Consider the following 14,281-nt stretch of genomic DNA (forward strand, 5'->3'; position numbering starts at 1 on the left):
ACCGGAAGCAATCTGAAAATAGCAAAAATGGAACAGGCAAGGTGTCAGGTGATTTGAAATGTAATAACCAAAACAGATGTTGGCACTAAATCGTTTTTAACATATATGCTTTTTGCTTATCTTTCCAACATCTACCGAAATTAACCAGCACTAGGAAAACCTAATTTCGTATTATATTTGACTTACCGATTTGTTTTTTTTCAGGTGTGGAATGTGCTGTAATGGAACAAAGACTACCACAAGTGCGGAGAGTGCTACCATTAAATACTCACTTTTGCAAGTAAAGAGTGTCAGCTTTCACCACAAAGCATTTCCTTCCGCATATGGAGAGTGTCTCTAGTATGTGCATATTTGTACCTTGAAGAAAGCTTTTATAATAGTTGTCTCTTCCCTCATCAGCAGATACAATGGCAGGTAAGGCAATCTCCATCTATAAAGGACAGATAGCTGTCCGATGTCAAGGTCAGAAGACATGCGCACATCACAAAAAGAAGACATTGGACTGGTTCTGTGAGACATGTCATGACGTCATATGTGTCGATTGTATTTCGTCATTACACAAAGGTCATAGCATTGTTCCGTTGAGTGAAACTACTCCAAACAATAAACTTAAAATAAAAACGTTCATCAATGAAACAGAACAAAAGGAGCTGATTGAAATACAACAGGAAATCAATTCAAACCAGGAGAGTCTCAAAAAACACCTCAGCCATTTCAAAAATGTAGCAGAAGAAGTGAAAAGCAACGGAATAAAACTGAAAAAAGACATTGATGTTCTTATTGCTGAAACACTTTCACAATTGAGGCATTTAGAAAATGAAAATATCCAACTCCTCACCAGTTATAAGACAGAACTCGAAAGAAAACTTGCAGATTTGAAGGATCAACTAAACCAGTGTAAGGAAACCCTTCAGAATGGCACAGATATCAAGGTATTTGATGTTACCAGTAGACTTCATACAGACATCACATTACCTAGAAGACCCGTCCTGGGGACCGCCAAGTTTAGTCCAAACAAACATCCTGACGAATCTCTGAGGTTCGCATTGGGGAAAATGACGTTGACTTCATCTGGCCAATCTGATGGTCATGTCTTTGCTAAAGTCCACACATCAGCTGGATCATCGGATCAACAGCTAACACGACCTTCAGACCGAACGCCGCACAAGATGACCCATTCAGCAAAACTGGTCTCACATCTACCAGACTTTCCGGTTCTCTCAAAATGGAATACTCCACACAGATCTTACATCAGAAATATCTGTCCTGCTAACGATGGTGGTGTTTGGACATATGGAGCAGACCAGACAGTGACTCTTCTGACCAGTGAGGGAAGAATTAAGCAGCAGATAAAGAGCCCAGATAGGATAGCAAACATCTGTGTATCTCCCTGTACACAAAAAGTCTGGGCATGCTTATTTGGCTCAGTCGTGGAGCTGACATCAGGTACATTGGTCCGTAGATTCAACACAAAGAGCGTACCAACGTGTCTGTGTGTTACTAAAGATGATCATGTCCTTGTTGTGGCGAACCATGAAATCATCAAGTACACTCAAGGAGGGATGCCAAGCCCTATGACAGCATCACAGTCAAAGAAACCGCTAATGCGTTCACCAAGAATGATATCGGAGTGTCCGGTCAGTCAGAATGTTGCTGTACTTGATGGAGATTGGCCAGGTGATGGTGGAGAAAACAAACCACTTATTATAGTGATGGACAAACATATACAGGAGTTATATAGGTACGGACAACACCAACACACCAGCAGGGCAAGATCGCAGACTTTTGACCCCAGGGATGTAGCGTACGACAGATTCGGACAACTGGTGGTGGCTGACTTTATCAACGACTGTCTTCATCTACTGAGTGGTGATGGACAATACTTGGGACTGCTGCATACTGAGATAAACAGACCACAATATGTATGTATAGACAAGCAGGGAGTTCTATGGGTGGCGTTTGGTAGTGTTTATGGAGCCGATGAAGTAAAACGACTTCAGTACACCAGTGATTAAATCAAACTGTATACTATCATTTTTACGTGCAGACAGTCATCTCTTACTTATACTTCAGATCTATACTAGGACTGCCGATGTTGATCCTGACTCTCCATATATTTTCATAATAAACTATTTCGACTTTTTCCGTAGAAAAATACAATGAAATCTTAAAAGTCAGTCAACGAGGAAAAATCATATAGTGTTAAGAGAAAGTTACATAATTATGCTTAAATTATTCTGGAAAATGCCTTTGAAACATTTATTCCGTTACCAGTTCAATATACTTGACTACACTTGGACCATGTCTCTCTGTTATAGCCTATGATATGCATTGAATTGAACTTGCATGTACAAATTGCATTATTTAGGCAAATGTATTTTCCAAATTCAAAGGTTCCGCTCTTTGAATATGCCATGATAAGAGTGAAGGCCATTATCATTATCCATCTTGGTATACTGGTTCAGTGTCTTTTAAAACGATCAAAAGAATCGCTCTGGATTCCATGACGGTAAAATCGACAGTCTTGCAGATTAAATGTAACCTAATCATTAAAGGACAGTACACGTCTAGCGAGTAGTCAGCACTCTTATAGTTAACTGCATGCCTTCAACTTTATCATGACAGATTCCACGCCTTTGTGTTTTCTTTTAAATCTTGCCATTAAGACATACAATCGTTCCATTATAAATTACATCCTATTGAACTATTGTTTTTAGCATGTGGTGTGACTGATCATTAACATTGCACTTCATAGAATAATTAATACGTTGTACCAATATGATTTTATTACATTTATGGTGCCTGGATTTGGGTATTGTGTAGAACAATGTTTCTGTTTGCAAAGACTTTGGCTCAGAGTCTATTGATGAAATACTCAAGATCGGTTAACAGCTGTGCAGACATTAATATATACACCATATGACACCTGTTCATGTCACTTTTAATTTTTTTTTGATATTTTATATCACCTGTACGCCATACCCTCCTCTCCACCAATTATCATCTTAATATCACAATCGTGCTCACATTCCATGTTTATACATTGTAAGGATCCCTGTCCCACTGCTGTCGTTGCTTTTTATATACAGTAAATTCATTAAATTTTGCTTTCGATGTAACTGTATGAATATGTTATCAGGACACTTTCTTTGACCCGTTGGCTCAGTCAGTACAACAATTGGAGGTCTAGGGTTCAATACCTAGTCTAACCACTACCGACGTTTTTTCACTCAGAACATTATTATTGATTATAATTTTTTTATTTCAACTTTTGTATCTTTCAAAAAAGTCCTGCAATGTGTATGTTTTTTTTCCTAAATAATTTATCAAAGCTATCGTCATACTTGAAAACATAATTCTAATGCGTTTTTACAATGTTTGGCCGTGGTTCATGCATCCACAAGTTTTATTATTTGTAAGCACAGAAACGTGTTGAATAGTGTATTCGAGTCATTTTGTTCCCCTTGATTGCAATAATCAAAACTATATTATATATTGCATAATTGCTACATATTTTTTTCTTTTGGATGGTGTGTGTTTATGTTGCTTTTTTGTAATAAACAGCCCACTTCAAATCACTGTGGAATTACTTATTGTTAGCTCACCTGGTCCAAAGGACCAAGGTGAGCTTATGCCATACCGTGGCGTCCGTCGTCCGTCCGTCCGTCCGTCGTCCGTCCGTCAACAATTTCTTTAAATGACTTCTTCTTCTTAACCACTGATTGGAATTTAACTAAATTTGACTGGAAGCATCCTTAGGTGGTGGGGAATCAAAATTGTACAAATGGTGGGGCTGACCCCCAGGGGGCTGAGGGGCGGGGCAAAAAGGGGGCAATTTAGCTATATTGCTTTAAGCGACTTCTTCTCTGGAACTAAGAGATGGTTATCAACCATATTTGCCTGAAAACATCCCTAGGTGGTGAAGATTCAAAATTGTACAAATGGTTGGGCTGACCCCACAGGGGGCTGAGGGGCAGGGCAAAAAGGGGGCAATTTGGCTATATTGCTTTAAGCGACTTCTTCTCTGGAACTAAGAGACGGTTATCAACCATATTTGACTGGAAGCATCCTTAGGTGGTGGGGAATCAAAATTGTACAAAGGGTGGGGCTGACCCCCTAGGGGGCTGAGGGGCGGGGCCAAAAAGGGGTATTTGGCTATATTGCTTCAAAGCGACTTCTTCTCTGGAACTAAGTGATGGATATCAACCATATTTGACTGGAAGCATCCTTAGGGGGTGGGGAATCAAAATTGTACAAATGGTTTGGCTGACCCCCCAGGGGGCTGAGGGGCAGGGCAAAAAGGGGGCAATTTGGCGAGGTTGCTATAAACGACTTCTTCTGTAAAACTATGCCATGGATATCGATCATATTTGGTCAGAATCATCCATGGGAGGCAGGGATTCAAAATTGTACAAATGGTGTGGCTGACCCCCCAGGGGGCTGATGACAGGGCCAAAAGGGGGCAATTTGGCTATATTGCTTTAAGCGACTTCTTCTCTGGAACTAAGAGATGGTTATCAACCATATTTGACTGGAAGCATCCTTAGGTGGTGGGGAATCAAAATTGTACAAATGGTGTGGCTGCCCCCCAGGGGGCTGATGACAGGGCCAAAAGGGGGCAATTTAGCTATATTGCTTTAAGCGACTTCTTCTCTGGAACTAAGAGATGGATATCAACCATATTTGCCTGAAAGCATCCCTAGGTGGTGGGGATTCAAAATTGTACAAATGGGGGGGCTGACCCCCCGGGCTAAGGGGTGGGGCCAAAAAAAGTTTATTGCCTGGAAATGGTTGAGATCCCCACCCTATAACCATATAGACAATTGCCGATTACAAAGAGATGAATGCACAAATGCTTCCAGGATGGCCTTGGGGACTGCCACACCCTTGGAGACTTAACCCCTGGGTCATAACTTTGAAATGGTTAAGATCACCACCCCAAAACTATATATACAATTGTTGGGCATTAAGAGACAAATGCAGTCATGATATTAGAATTGACTCCAGGGTTTGCCCCATCCTTGCAGACTTAACCCCTGGGTCATAACTTTGAAACGGTTGAAATCCCCACCCCAAAACTATATATACAAATGCTGGGTAAAAAGAGACAAATGCAGTCATGATATTAGAATTGATCCTGGGGTCTGGCCACAACCGTAGGGACCTAGTTTCTGTGTCCCAGCTTGGAAACAGTTGAGATCCCCACCCCATAACCATACATAAAATTGCTGGGCATGAAAAATTGAATACAGATATATATGCTACAAGGATTGGCCTTGGGGTCTGGCATATTCCCTTGGATCTCATTTGGAGAATATTCTGCCATGATTGCTTAAATATCCCGGTGAGCGATACAGGCCCTATGGGCCTCTTGTTATTTGTATAGTTTACTACTGGGTATAGCCTGCTGTTTGACTAGTTATTTAAATCATTATGTTTCATTAGTTTGTTACTGTAGATCTTTATTTGGAAAGAGGTTTCAGCGATGAAGCATATATATCGCAATGCGTCAAAAGAAATACTGATATTCAATTCGTCATTCGGTCTCCCTGAGAAACATTATAAAACCTATGTAAAATTTAAGGATCCGTGTCCGACAGCAGGCAAAACAATTTTAAAATAATTCTAATATAATTCTGTACATACAGCAATTAGCCTCCCCTTACTTTTGTTTGAGATGTGACTGTTGCCTTACTGGGCCAGGGTACAACCACTAACAGGGTAGCTCATCTGGCTAGAGCAACAAAATAATGATGAGGTTATTTGTTCGAATCATAATCTGGCCAAAATGCATTTTACACTCAGAATACTATTGGTGATTAATTTGTGGTACAAAGATACACAATCACCAGGCCACAGTATCACATATACATTCATATCGTAAATATCTTAAGCCGAGTTCAGATTAAAACAAAAAAGGTTGTTAAATTAAGCAGCGACACATCAAAATGCACACGTGTTATTTCACTTTTAAAGACAGGTTTCCAAGGCGACGTCTTAAAATTAAAAACAGTGGAAATCTGGATATCAATTTTAAACTGTTTGATTCTGGGAAGTAACAGGCGATAGTCCAAATCCTAAAACGTTTCCTGTAATTCAAAAAAACAAAAAGACAGATTGTCTACATGAGAAAAAAAACCAACATGAGCATTTATTTTAGAGTTCTATTTTTTTTTCAAAAGACATGTTTACTTTTCAATATATGAGCACATACCTACACATTGGACACTAGGAGACAGGAACACAATTACATATTGCACAAAAGAGGGGGACACCAGGCCGTACCGGCTCTAGTAGAAAACAATAGTTTTATAGTTTAGGTAGTGTAGGTTAAGAGAGGGGAAGCTTACTGAGATACACACATTATCAATTTTTCTGCCGATGTAACGTCACTGTACCCAAAACGGGATTAAGAAACGTGTATTTTCAATTTAGAGGATGAAGTTAAAAGGATCTTGCTCCATGTATGACCGACATTTGACAAGATTTGAACACACTACTGATTCAATACTTATAAGAAAGGTTGATATGAAAGTTAATATTCTGTGATATTTAACAAATTAAAACGCTTAAACCTATTATCAACAGGTCCATCATGATTAGATCAGTAGTAAAATAAATCCATTATAATACATTAACTTGCTTTTAAAATTTCATAAACTGTTTTAACCAAACACAGATCCAATGAATTTGCTATCAAGATATTTCATTAAATTCTTCTATTTAATGAATTATGTAGTCCCCATTAAAGACCTGATCGTAAGACACATACGTGATATCAATTCGGTAATACAGTCTGTCAAAAAAGGAATAACATTGCCCAGTTTGCAGCCAAATTGCTATTAAGTACTGTTGAAACAGAATGGAGTGCCTTAAACTCTTTAATTACACAAAAATCAAACTTGAGACGAGTACTGATGAATTTCAAATTAATAAGTAAAATGTGAATATTATTAACCGTGGCTTTGAAGGTTGTGGGTTTAGAGATCCAGCAACAGAGACCCCCTGCACGCTTACACCCAGGCCAACAAGAGTGATCAATAGAAGTTATATAACTTGTGTCATAATTGTTGTAATATAAATAAAGTTAATACATATTATGGTATATCTAGCAACAGAATATTCCACCAGGATTTTGAAAGAAACAGTCTTTGTATCTTCATGGTGCTTGATGTCAGGATTGCAACTACAATCTACAATTTCTTTTATTGAAGAAAGGAAATTGTATGTGAACACAAGATAATTAAGAGATATCTATTGCAGAAAATGTAATAGACAATTAAAGATCAAACACAAGATATATTAAAACTATAAATTGTTGGCTAACAATTTGACGGGCTTTTTCACAAGTCATATTTTATGTATATGAAGGCCATTCATTGAAAACATGTAAAAGCCCTTCGTTCAAGATTGTTCCTTGTCAAATATCATGGACCTAACCCTTTTCCTTATTTGGGAAAGGTTGTTAAAATATTTTGAAATGTTTGACCTTGAAGGTTGATAGAGGTCAATCATTCTTTTAAACTTGATATCCAATCACATGAGCATGTTACAGCTCAAATATAAAGACGCTAGAACTCGTAGAACTTCAGAAAAGTTACTCAAAGATTTTACCTTGAAAAAGCATATTTAAACATTGACCCTACAAAAAGCCGAAAGTTGTCCTTTAAGACAAACATGTTTCCTGAAAAAATATGTGTATTGTCATCTTTAACCTCATACCAAAATATAATGTAAATGCCTAAAACCTTTTTTGAAATATTCTGGTTTAAGAAACATTTACTTTTTTAGGAATTTGACCTCTATGACCTCTATATTCGTTATTGAGTTATTGCAATTAGGAAAAAACGGATATGACGTCATGGCGACCATCTTTATCAAGATTAGAATTATAAAAATATGTTGTAGGTGTTTTTGGCAAACATGACTACCTCGACTGGATAAAATTTGCTAACCATGACATCACAATAAAACGGTTTTAACATACTGTCGGCTTTTCAAAAAGATCAGGGAAAATATTAAAAATGGCGTATGACGTTAATTGTTAAGGTTACAGAAACATTGAAGATAGCAAATTCATTGAGATAAAATTCTCCATCGACTACAAAAAGATTTTTTGAAAAACCTTAACAAATGAAAAAGTTGAAAATTTGTGACCTTTGACCCAACAGTGGGGATTTTTATTTGACCTTTTTTGTAATAATATGTAATAACAAAAAGTTAGCCCCAAATAATATCTACAAATAATATAATCGCATGACTGCTGTACAATCATTGATTTTTGAATTATTGCCATTTTAATATTTTGACATATGACGTCATGGCGGCAATATTAGATTTTTCACCTACTTGAATGTTGCAATGCCACATTTTGACCTTGCCCTACAAAATATTTATAAGACTATAAACATATCTTCTACCAATCAAAAGGTTAGGTGGCCACAAAATCTGGCAGAAGAATAAAAATAACTAGAAATTGTTGGATAACAATTTAACGGGCTTTTCACCGTTAGGACTTATTTGGATTAGTTCACAAACCTTTATATCATGGTCTTTTGCTTCAAACAGTCAATTTATATCTATGAACATTTCGTAAGAGCATAGCTGCAACTTTGAGGAAAAACATTTGGTGTGTTAATAGTCAATATAAATTCATTTATTCTAAGTATCAGACACGAACTATTCCTCGGTAGTCTACGGAAGCTGATAGCGTAGTGGGGGATTCCCAGATAGTGAAATGACGTCAGAGCAACAGTGGATTAATATAGACAGCCAATAGGTGGTGTTGTATACGAAGGTAGTCCGTACTTCGCAGAAATCATATAGTTCTAAAGATTATGAATTAAAATTGTCATTTTGTCTATATCAGTTCGGTTTGCCAGCTGAAGAAAGATCGAACCGTTGTAAAAATGTTAACTATCCAAACTATATTTAGTATTACCATCAGGTACTAGACTTGTTTTAGTTATGAACGTGTCTCGGTGGTGATATATGGAGATCAAAGGAAATATTCAAAATGGCATAGGATGTTTACGGTAAACGTTACAGAAAAAGTGGAGACATCAAATTCATTGAGCTCACATCTCCTATCAAGTGCAATTTTTTTTTCAAACAGCTTGGAAAATGGAAAAGTTGAAAAAGTGATGAACTTTGACCCGACAGGAAGGATCTTAATTTGATTTTTTTCTAATAACATATAAGGAAAAAATAGCTCCGAACACAATCATAAAAGCATAAATGCTGTATAATGAACGGTTTTTGAGTTATGGCCGTTAAAAGAGTTTGACATATGACGTCATGGCGGTCATATTGTTTTTTTGACCTACTTGAAAATGTTGCAATAACACCTTCCAATCATGACCTATAATATACCTGAAGAAAGACTTTGAACATATCTGCTATCAATCAAAAGATTAGGTTGCCACAAAATGATGGCAGAAGAATAATAATACCGAGAAAAAGCAGCCGAACAAAAACAATAGTTTATTTTCACTTTAGTGCAAAGCCCTAATAAGAAACAAAACAAAACTATAGATCTTTTCACCATAAGTAAAAAGCCCTGATAATAAACGTCTTTAGTATGCCGCAGTACTGTCACACGTATTCACACAATGGAATTCCAGATTAGAGGACAGGTAAACAAAACACCTCACCCCAGTTATTCCAAGGTTGGTTAACTTTAACCAGTGGTCAGTGAAAACTTCATATTGTTGACAATACAAGGCGAGAGCTTTCTAAGCAAAATAAATCATCATAACAAATCTATCTTATCTGTCTCAGCAAATTTATGGCAGTAAAAGGATATCAAATGTGTTTTGTTTTCTTTTATTCATATTGTTAAATTTTCTCTTACCGCTTGTTTACTCCAACCAGGCCATGAGCAACTGCATGGGGGCTTAATGCCTGGTAAAATATGGCTAGCCAGTCAATTGGGTCAGTTATATGAGCTGACGTACAGGCGAGATTTACATCCAGGCTGAACCCGTAAGTTGTACAGAAAGGTAAGCCATTTTGAGATATTCTGCAAAACAAACGGTTTAACAGGTTTTATAATCCGCAATCATCTATGACAATTTATTTTATAACAACATTTGCAATGCTTGTACAGTACTAACGTACATGCGATAGTCTACATCCAGACTGATCTAGTAAGTTGTACGGAAAGGTAAGCCTTTTTTGAGATATTCTGCAAAACAAACGGTTTAACAGAATTTATAATCCGCAATCATCCATGACAATTTATTTGATAGCAACATTTGCAATGCTTGTACTAACGTACATGCGATAGTCTACATCCAGACTGATCTAGTAAGTTTTACGGAAAGGTAAGCCATTTTGAGATATTCTGCAAAACAAACGGTTTAACAGATTTTATAATCCGCAATCATCCATGACAATTTATTTTATAACAACATTTGCAATGCTTGTACTAACGTACATGCGATAGTCTACATCCAGACTGATCTAGTAAGTTTTACGGAAAGGTAAGCCATTTTGAGATATTCTGCAAAACAAACGGTTTAACAGTTTTTAGAATCTGCAATCATCCATGACCATTTATTTTAAAACAACATTTTGCGTTTTTCGCATGCTTTTTCACACGAGTGTAAATCTCCTGGAGTAAAACTCTGTTACGATAGAGTAAATACCAATGGTGTGCAATACAGTTACATAATATAGCATCAACGCGTGGACAGCGTGTCACGACAGCGCTTTTTGTTGTGAGATTATGTGGTATTAATTTATAGAAGAAAAAAACACTTGTCACAAGTAATTGATGTCACGTTAATATTATTCCCATGGGCTCAACTAGTAGTGACAAAACAAACGCTTAGGTTGACATCGTGCCAAGCACGTTTTATATGACTGAGGTTATGGATAGGTTCAACAGATAACAAGCCAAGCATGTACGCTCACCGCTAGTCTATTATTCAGGAAATGACAAATGTTAAAGGGGCATCCCGCTGAAGCAGGGACGTATATATATACTGTCCCTGGCTGAAGTAACTTTTTTTTTTGTCTTTTCCCTCAAATACTACCTAAACATATCAAGTGAGACTCCTTATGGAAAATAACGATCGGATTTGGCTGAAATAGATTCATAAAAATGATTAAATCTAAGATAATCATCGGTATTTCTACCTGTCTGACCAACGTTTTGTTCAGGGATTTCCCTCTACTAGCGCATGCGCATAGCACACCATTTCTTTGTAAACAAAATGACTGGCTGTGTGAAGTTAGCGAAAGAAAAGTGTTGTACCGTGTCAGCTATAAAGCGAAAAGTTGCCAAATGGTCAAAAGATAGCGTAAGGGGTACGTTACGGAATCATTATTGCCAGTGGGAAGTATTCAAAGCAGAAAATTACTGCCCTAGCAGTTAGTACGGTGCATGTATTCTTCTGGATAGCCGGTTAAGCTGAAATGAAATCGACAGAAATGCTAGCGCCGTTTATGTTATGAATAAATATCTAAAACTATTAATCTCGCTAGTATCGTTGTGGGAGTTTGAACACAGATGAACTTAGTTTAATATGTTAATGGGCATGTATCGGAGAGAGTTTACTTTGTGTTTTATAATTATACAGTGGTTTATATGCGAAAGGAAGGGATAAGTGACTGGTACAAAGTTTGATTTTGCCACGAGGCCCTCCAAGGGATAACTGTTGTGATGGCCACGGCGTATTCTGTTCTCTCCTCTGTGGGTACTCGTGATCATGGGGTCAAATGAGATACTTAAAAAAATATTTGATTACGTTGTAAAAATGGCGCGTGCTACCGATAACTAAGGCTTCTGTTTCGGACAAAAGGAACTGATTAAAGAAAAGTTGTCTCAACATAAAAAGGTCCATTTACGAGTATTCTTTAATCTCTGTAAAGTATTGAAAACATATAATTATCAAGTATCTCAACAAGTTCCTTATTGACACATATTCTACATGTACACGTAGTGGTTTTGCCATACAGTTTATTGTGTGTGATGGCTAATATGACTTACTAAGTGTTAGCGTATGGAGACAGTGAAAGTGGGAAAGAGAGTATACATACATTTATATGCATGGTCTAGAAAAAGAAATTGGCCAAAGACACTGAGTTGAATAATGTAATAAATAAATTCACAAGCATTTCCTTTTCTATTCGCGTGTAGTTTGTCATTGCATAAATGCACTTTATGTAAATATTTGAAAAGGGATATTCGTCTCGTGAATATTCCTTTTTACAGAAAGGTTTGTCCCATGATTAAGGGAAGGTGTTTAGCCCCGTACCATCCGTACCGGTCACATTCCGGTACTAAATTCAATATATATTTATAAATATCTACTTTATGTTTATGCCTATTATCATTGTTGACATTTTATTGTAAATGTATGACGGGAGAAGGCTGTGATAATTTGTACAAACTTGTGCCCCCATCCCTTGTTCAATTTTATTGGCAACAAATATATGTTTAAAGCTAAATACATTTAAATTCTGAATATTGGCAAATGTGCAATTAACTTCTGATGATGAATAATTACTGTTCAATAAGTTTGAATACGGACTTAAAAAAAAAATATTATATTACTTGGTTACATATTGCGGTAAGAAGTTGCAGTTTCCTCTAACGGCCCCTCTCTGGAGGCCCATTTGGAAACCGTTTCATCTCGGTCACACCACTTATGTTTACTGCCTATATCGGCGCTATTTTTAGCAGGGATTTCCCGAACAATTCAAGTGGTCAAACTGGACATTTGGAACGGACTATGTTCATTAAAAAAAAAAAAATGTCTCTTCACGTGATGTCCCTTTAAAGACTCTAATTTTTCACTGGAATATTCTATTTAGTGCGTATAAAACAAACACTTCTGTCAAAATTGTCAATTTGTTACAAGAGATTACACACTTGTGCATTAAATGCCACCAAAAAAGCACAGGTGTTTATTTTTCGTAATGCCATGAATTGAGTATTGTTTGTCAATGCAAACTTTATTGGGTTGTTTTACCTGAAATCATCGATCTCTCAAATACCTACATAATATTGATACTAGTACTTATTTCTGACCTTTATCTTTTGTCGATAATATATAGTTAAAATATAGACAAGAGATAAAACTATATGAAGCACAGACCATTGACGAAAACCTGAGCTCAGCTCTTATGTTAAACCGTGAATACTAAAATAGAGTACATTCCGAGTCACTAAAATAGAGTACATTCCGAGTCACTAAAATAGAGTACATTCCGAGTCACTAAAATAGAGGACATTCCGAGTCAGTAATCTTTCCATTGTTTGTTGGATGATATCAAAGAAAAACAAGGAGACAGGCAAAGTGTAAACAGAATCGTGATTTGAAATCAATATCCAAGAAACTAAGACAAAATAAAAATAAAAAGTTACATTATAACGGAATCCTTTGAAATATGACAAACTTTTCTGGAAGGATATGTCTTCTGTGTCTCAGTAACGACACCCGCAATGTACATACAGGTCAAATCTGGATATAATGTCATGTTCTCAAAGTTGGAACTGGGGTGGTGACAACGACCCCAACAAGCATCTGTATGATAAGGCAGATATAAAAATTTAATAAGATGTGCTGTATTCAATAAAATTATTATTTGGCTATGTTTTACAGTTTTCATTTGGACGACTTCAAAATTTATAGCTACAATGTATGCTTCTTTTGTTTTTTGTGTGTGTATCATACATATCTATAATTAAATTTGTTTAATGTATTGCATATGTCTGTGATTAATTAGTTTTTGTGTATTTTAGATATATATCTGACGAGTTTGTTTTGTGCATTTTAGGTATTGTTGACGAGTTTGTTTTGTGTATTTTTAATAGCTGTGACGAGTTTACTTTCTTTATTGTAAATATCTGTGACGATTTTGTTTTTTTGTATTGTAGATAGCTGTGTATTGTAGATAGCTGTAACGAGTTTGTGTGTTGTATAAGTGTAGTGTAGATAATATAGCGAGTTTGTGTATTGTAGAAAGCTGTGATGTGTTTTTGTATTGTATGGAATGAAGTGTTAGAGGGGCGATAACTCTGTTATCGTTCCTCTGAACGAAATGTTAACACGGCTAAATGTAGCTAATTTGCCGCACATAACAGCGATTTGAGTACGAAAAAAACGGCTCCATAACTATTGCTGAAACTTTTCAAGTTTGTAGAACTCAGCGCGATCTACCTCCTTGTGTATCTGTTATATCTGGGAAAAATCTAGTTATTGAGATATTTGGTGTAAAACACGCCAAAATCGGCATTTTGACCATTAGTAGCTGTATAATTCACCCTGGA

At 36.6% G+C, this 14,281-nt stretch overlaps 2 protein-coding genes across 2 annotated transcripts in view; both read left to right on the plus strand.

Annotated features, from left to right (window-relative positions):
* Nucleotides 1-407: 407 nt before the first annotated feature.
* LOC110457479 (E3 ubiquitin-protein ligase TRIM71-like) lies at nt 408-2,422 on the plus strand. The gene has a single exon (XM_021508776.1). It carries the CDS (start codon nt 408-410, stop codon nt 2,013-2,015), a length of 1,608 nt encoding a protein of 535 aa, XP_021364451.1. The 3' UTR covers nt 2,016-2,422.
* A 7,501-nt stretch (nt 2,423-9,923) lies between these two features.
* The window catches only part of LOC110457494 (kynurenine formamidase-like), a 21,154-nt gene continuing 16,796 nt past the window's right edge, over nt 9,924-14,281 (plus strand). The window contains exon 1 of the mRNA XM_021508802.1: nt 9,924-10,001. The gene's annotated coding sequence lies outside the window, so the exon portion shown is untranslated. The remainder of the gene's footprint in view (nt 10,002-14,281) is intronic.

The sequence above is a fragment of the Mizuhopecten yessoensis genome, unplaced genomic scaffold (genome assembly GCF_002113885.1).
Source record: "Mizuhopecten yessoensis strain PY_sf001 unplaced genomic scaffold, ASM211388v2 scaffold9157, whole genome shotgun sequence".
In the NCBI taxonomy this organism is placed as follows: domain Eukaryota; kingdom Metazoa; phylum Mollusca; class Bivalvia; order Pectinida; family Pectinidae; genus Mizuhopecten; species Mizuhopecten yessoensis.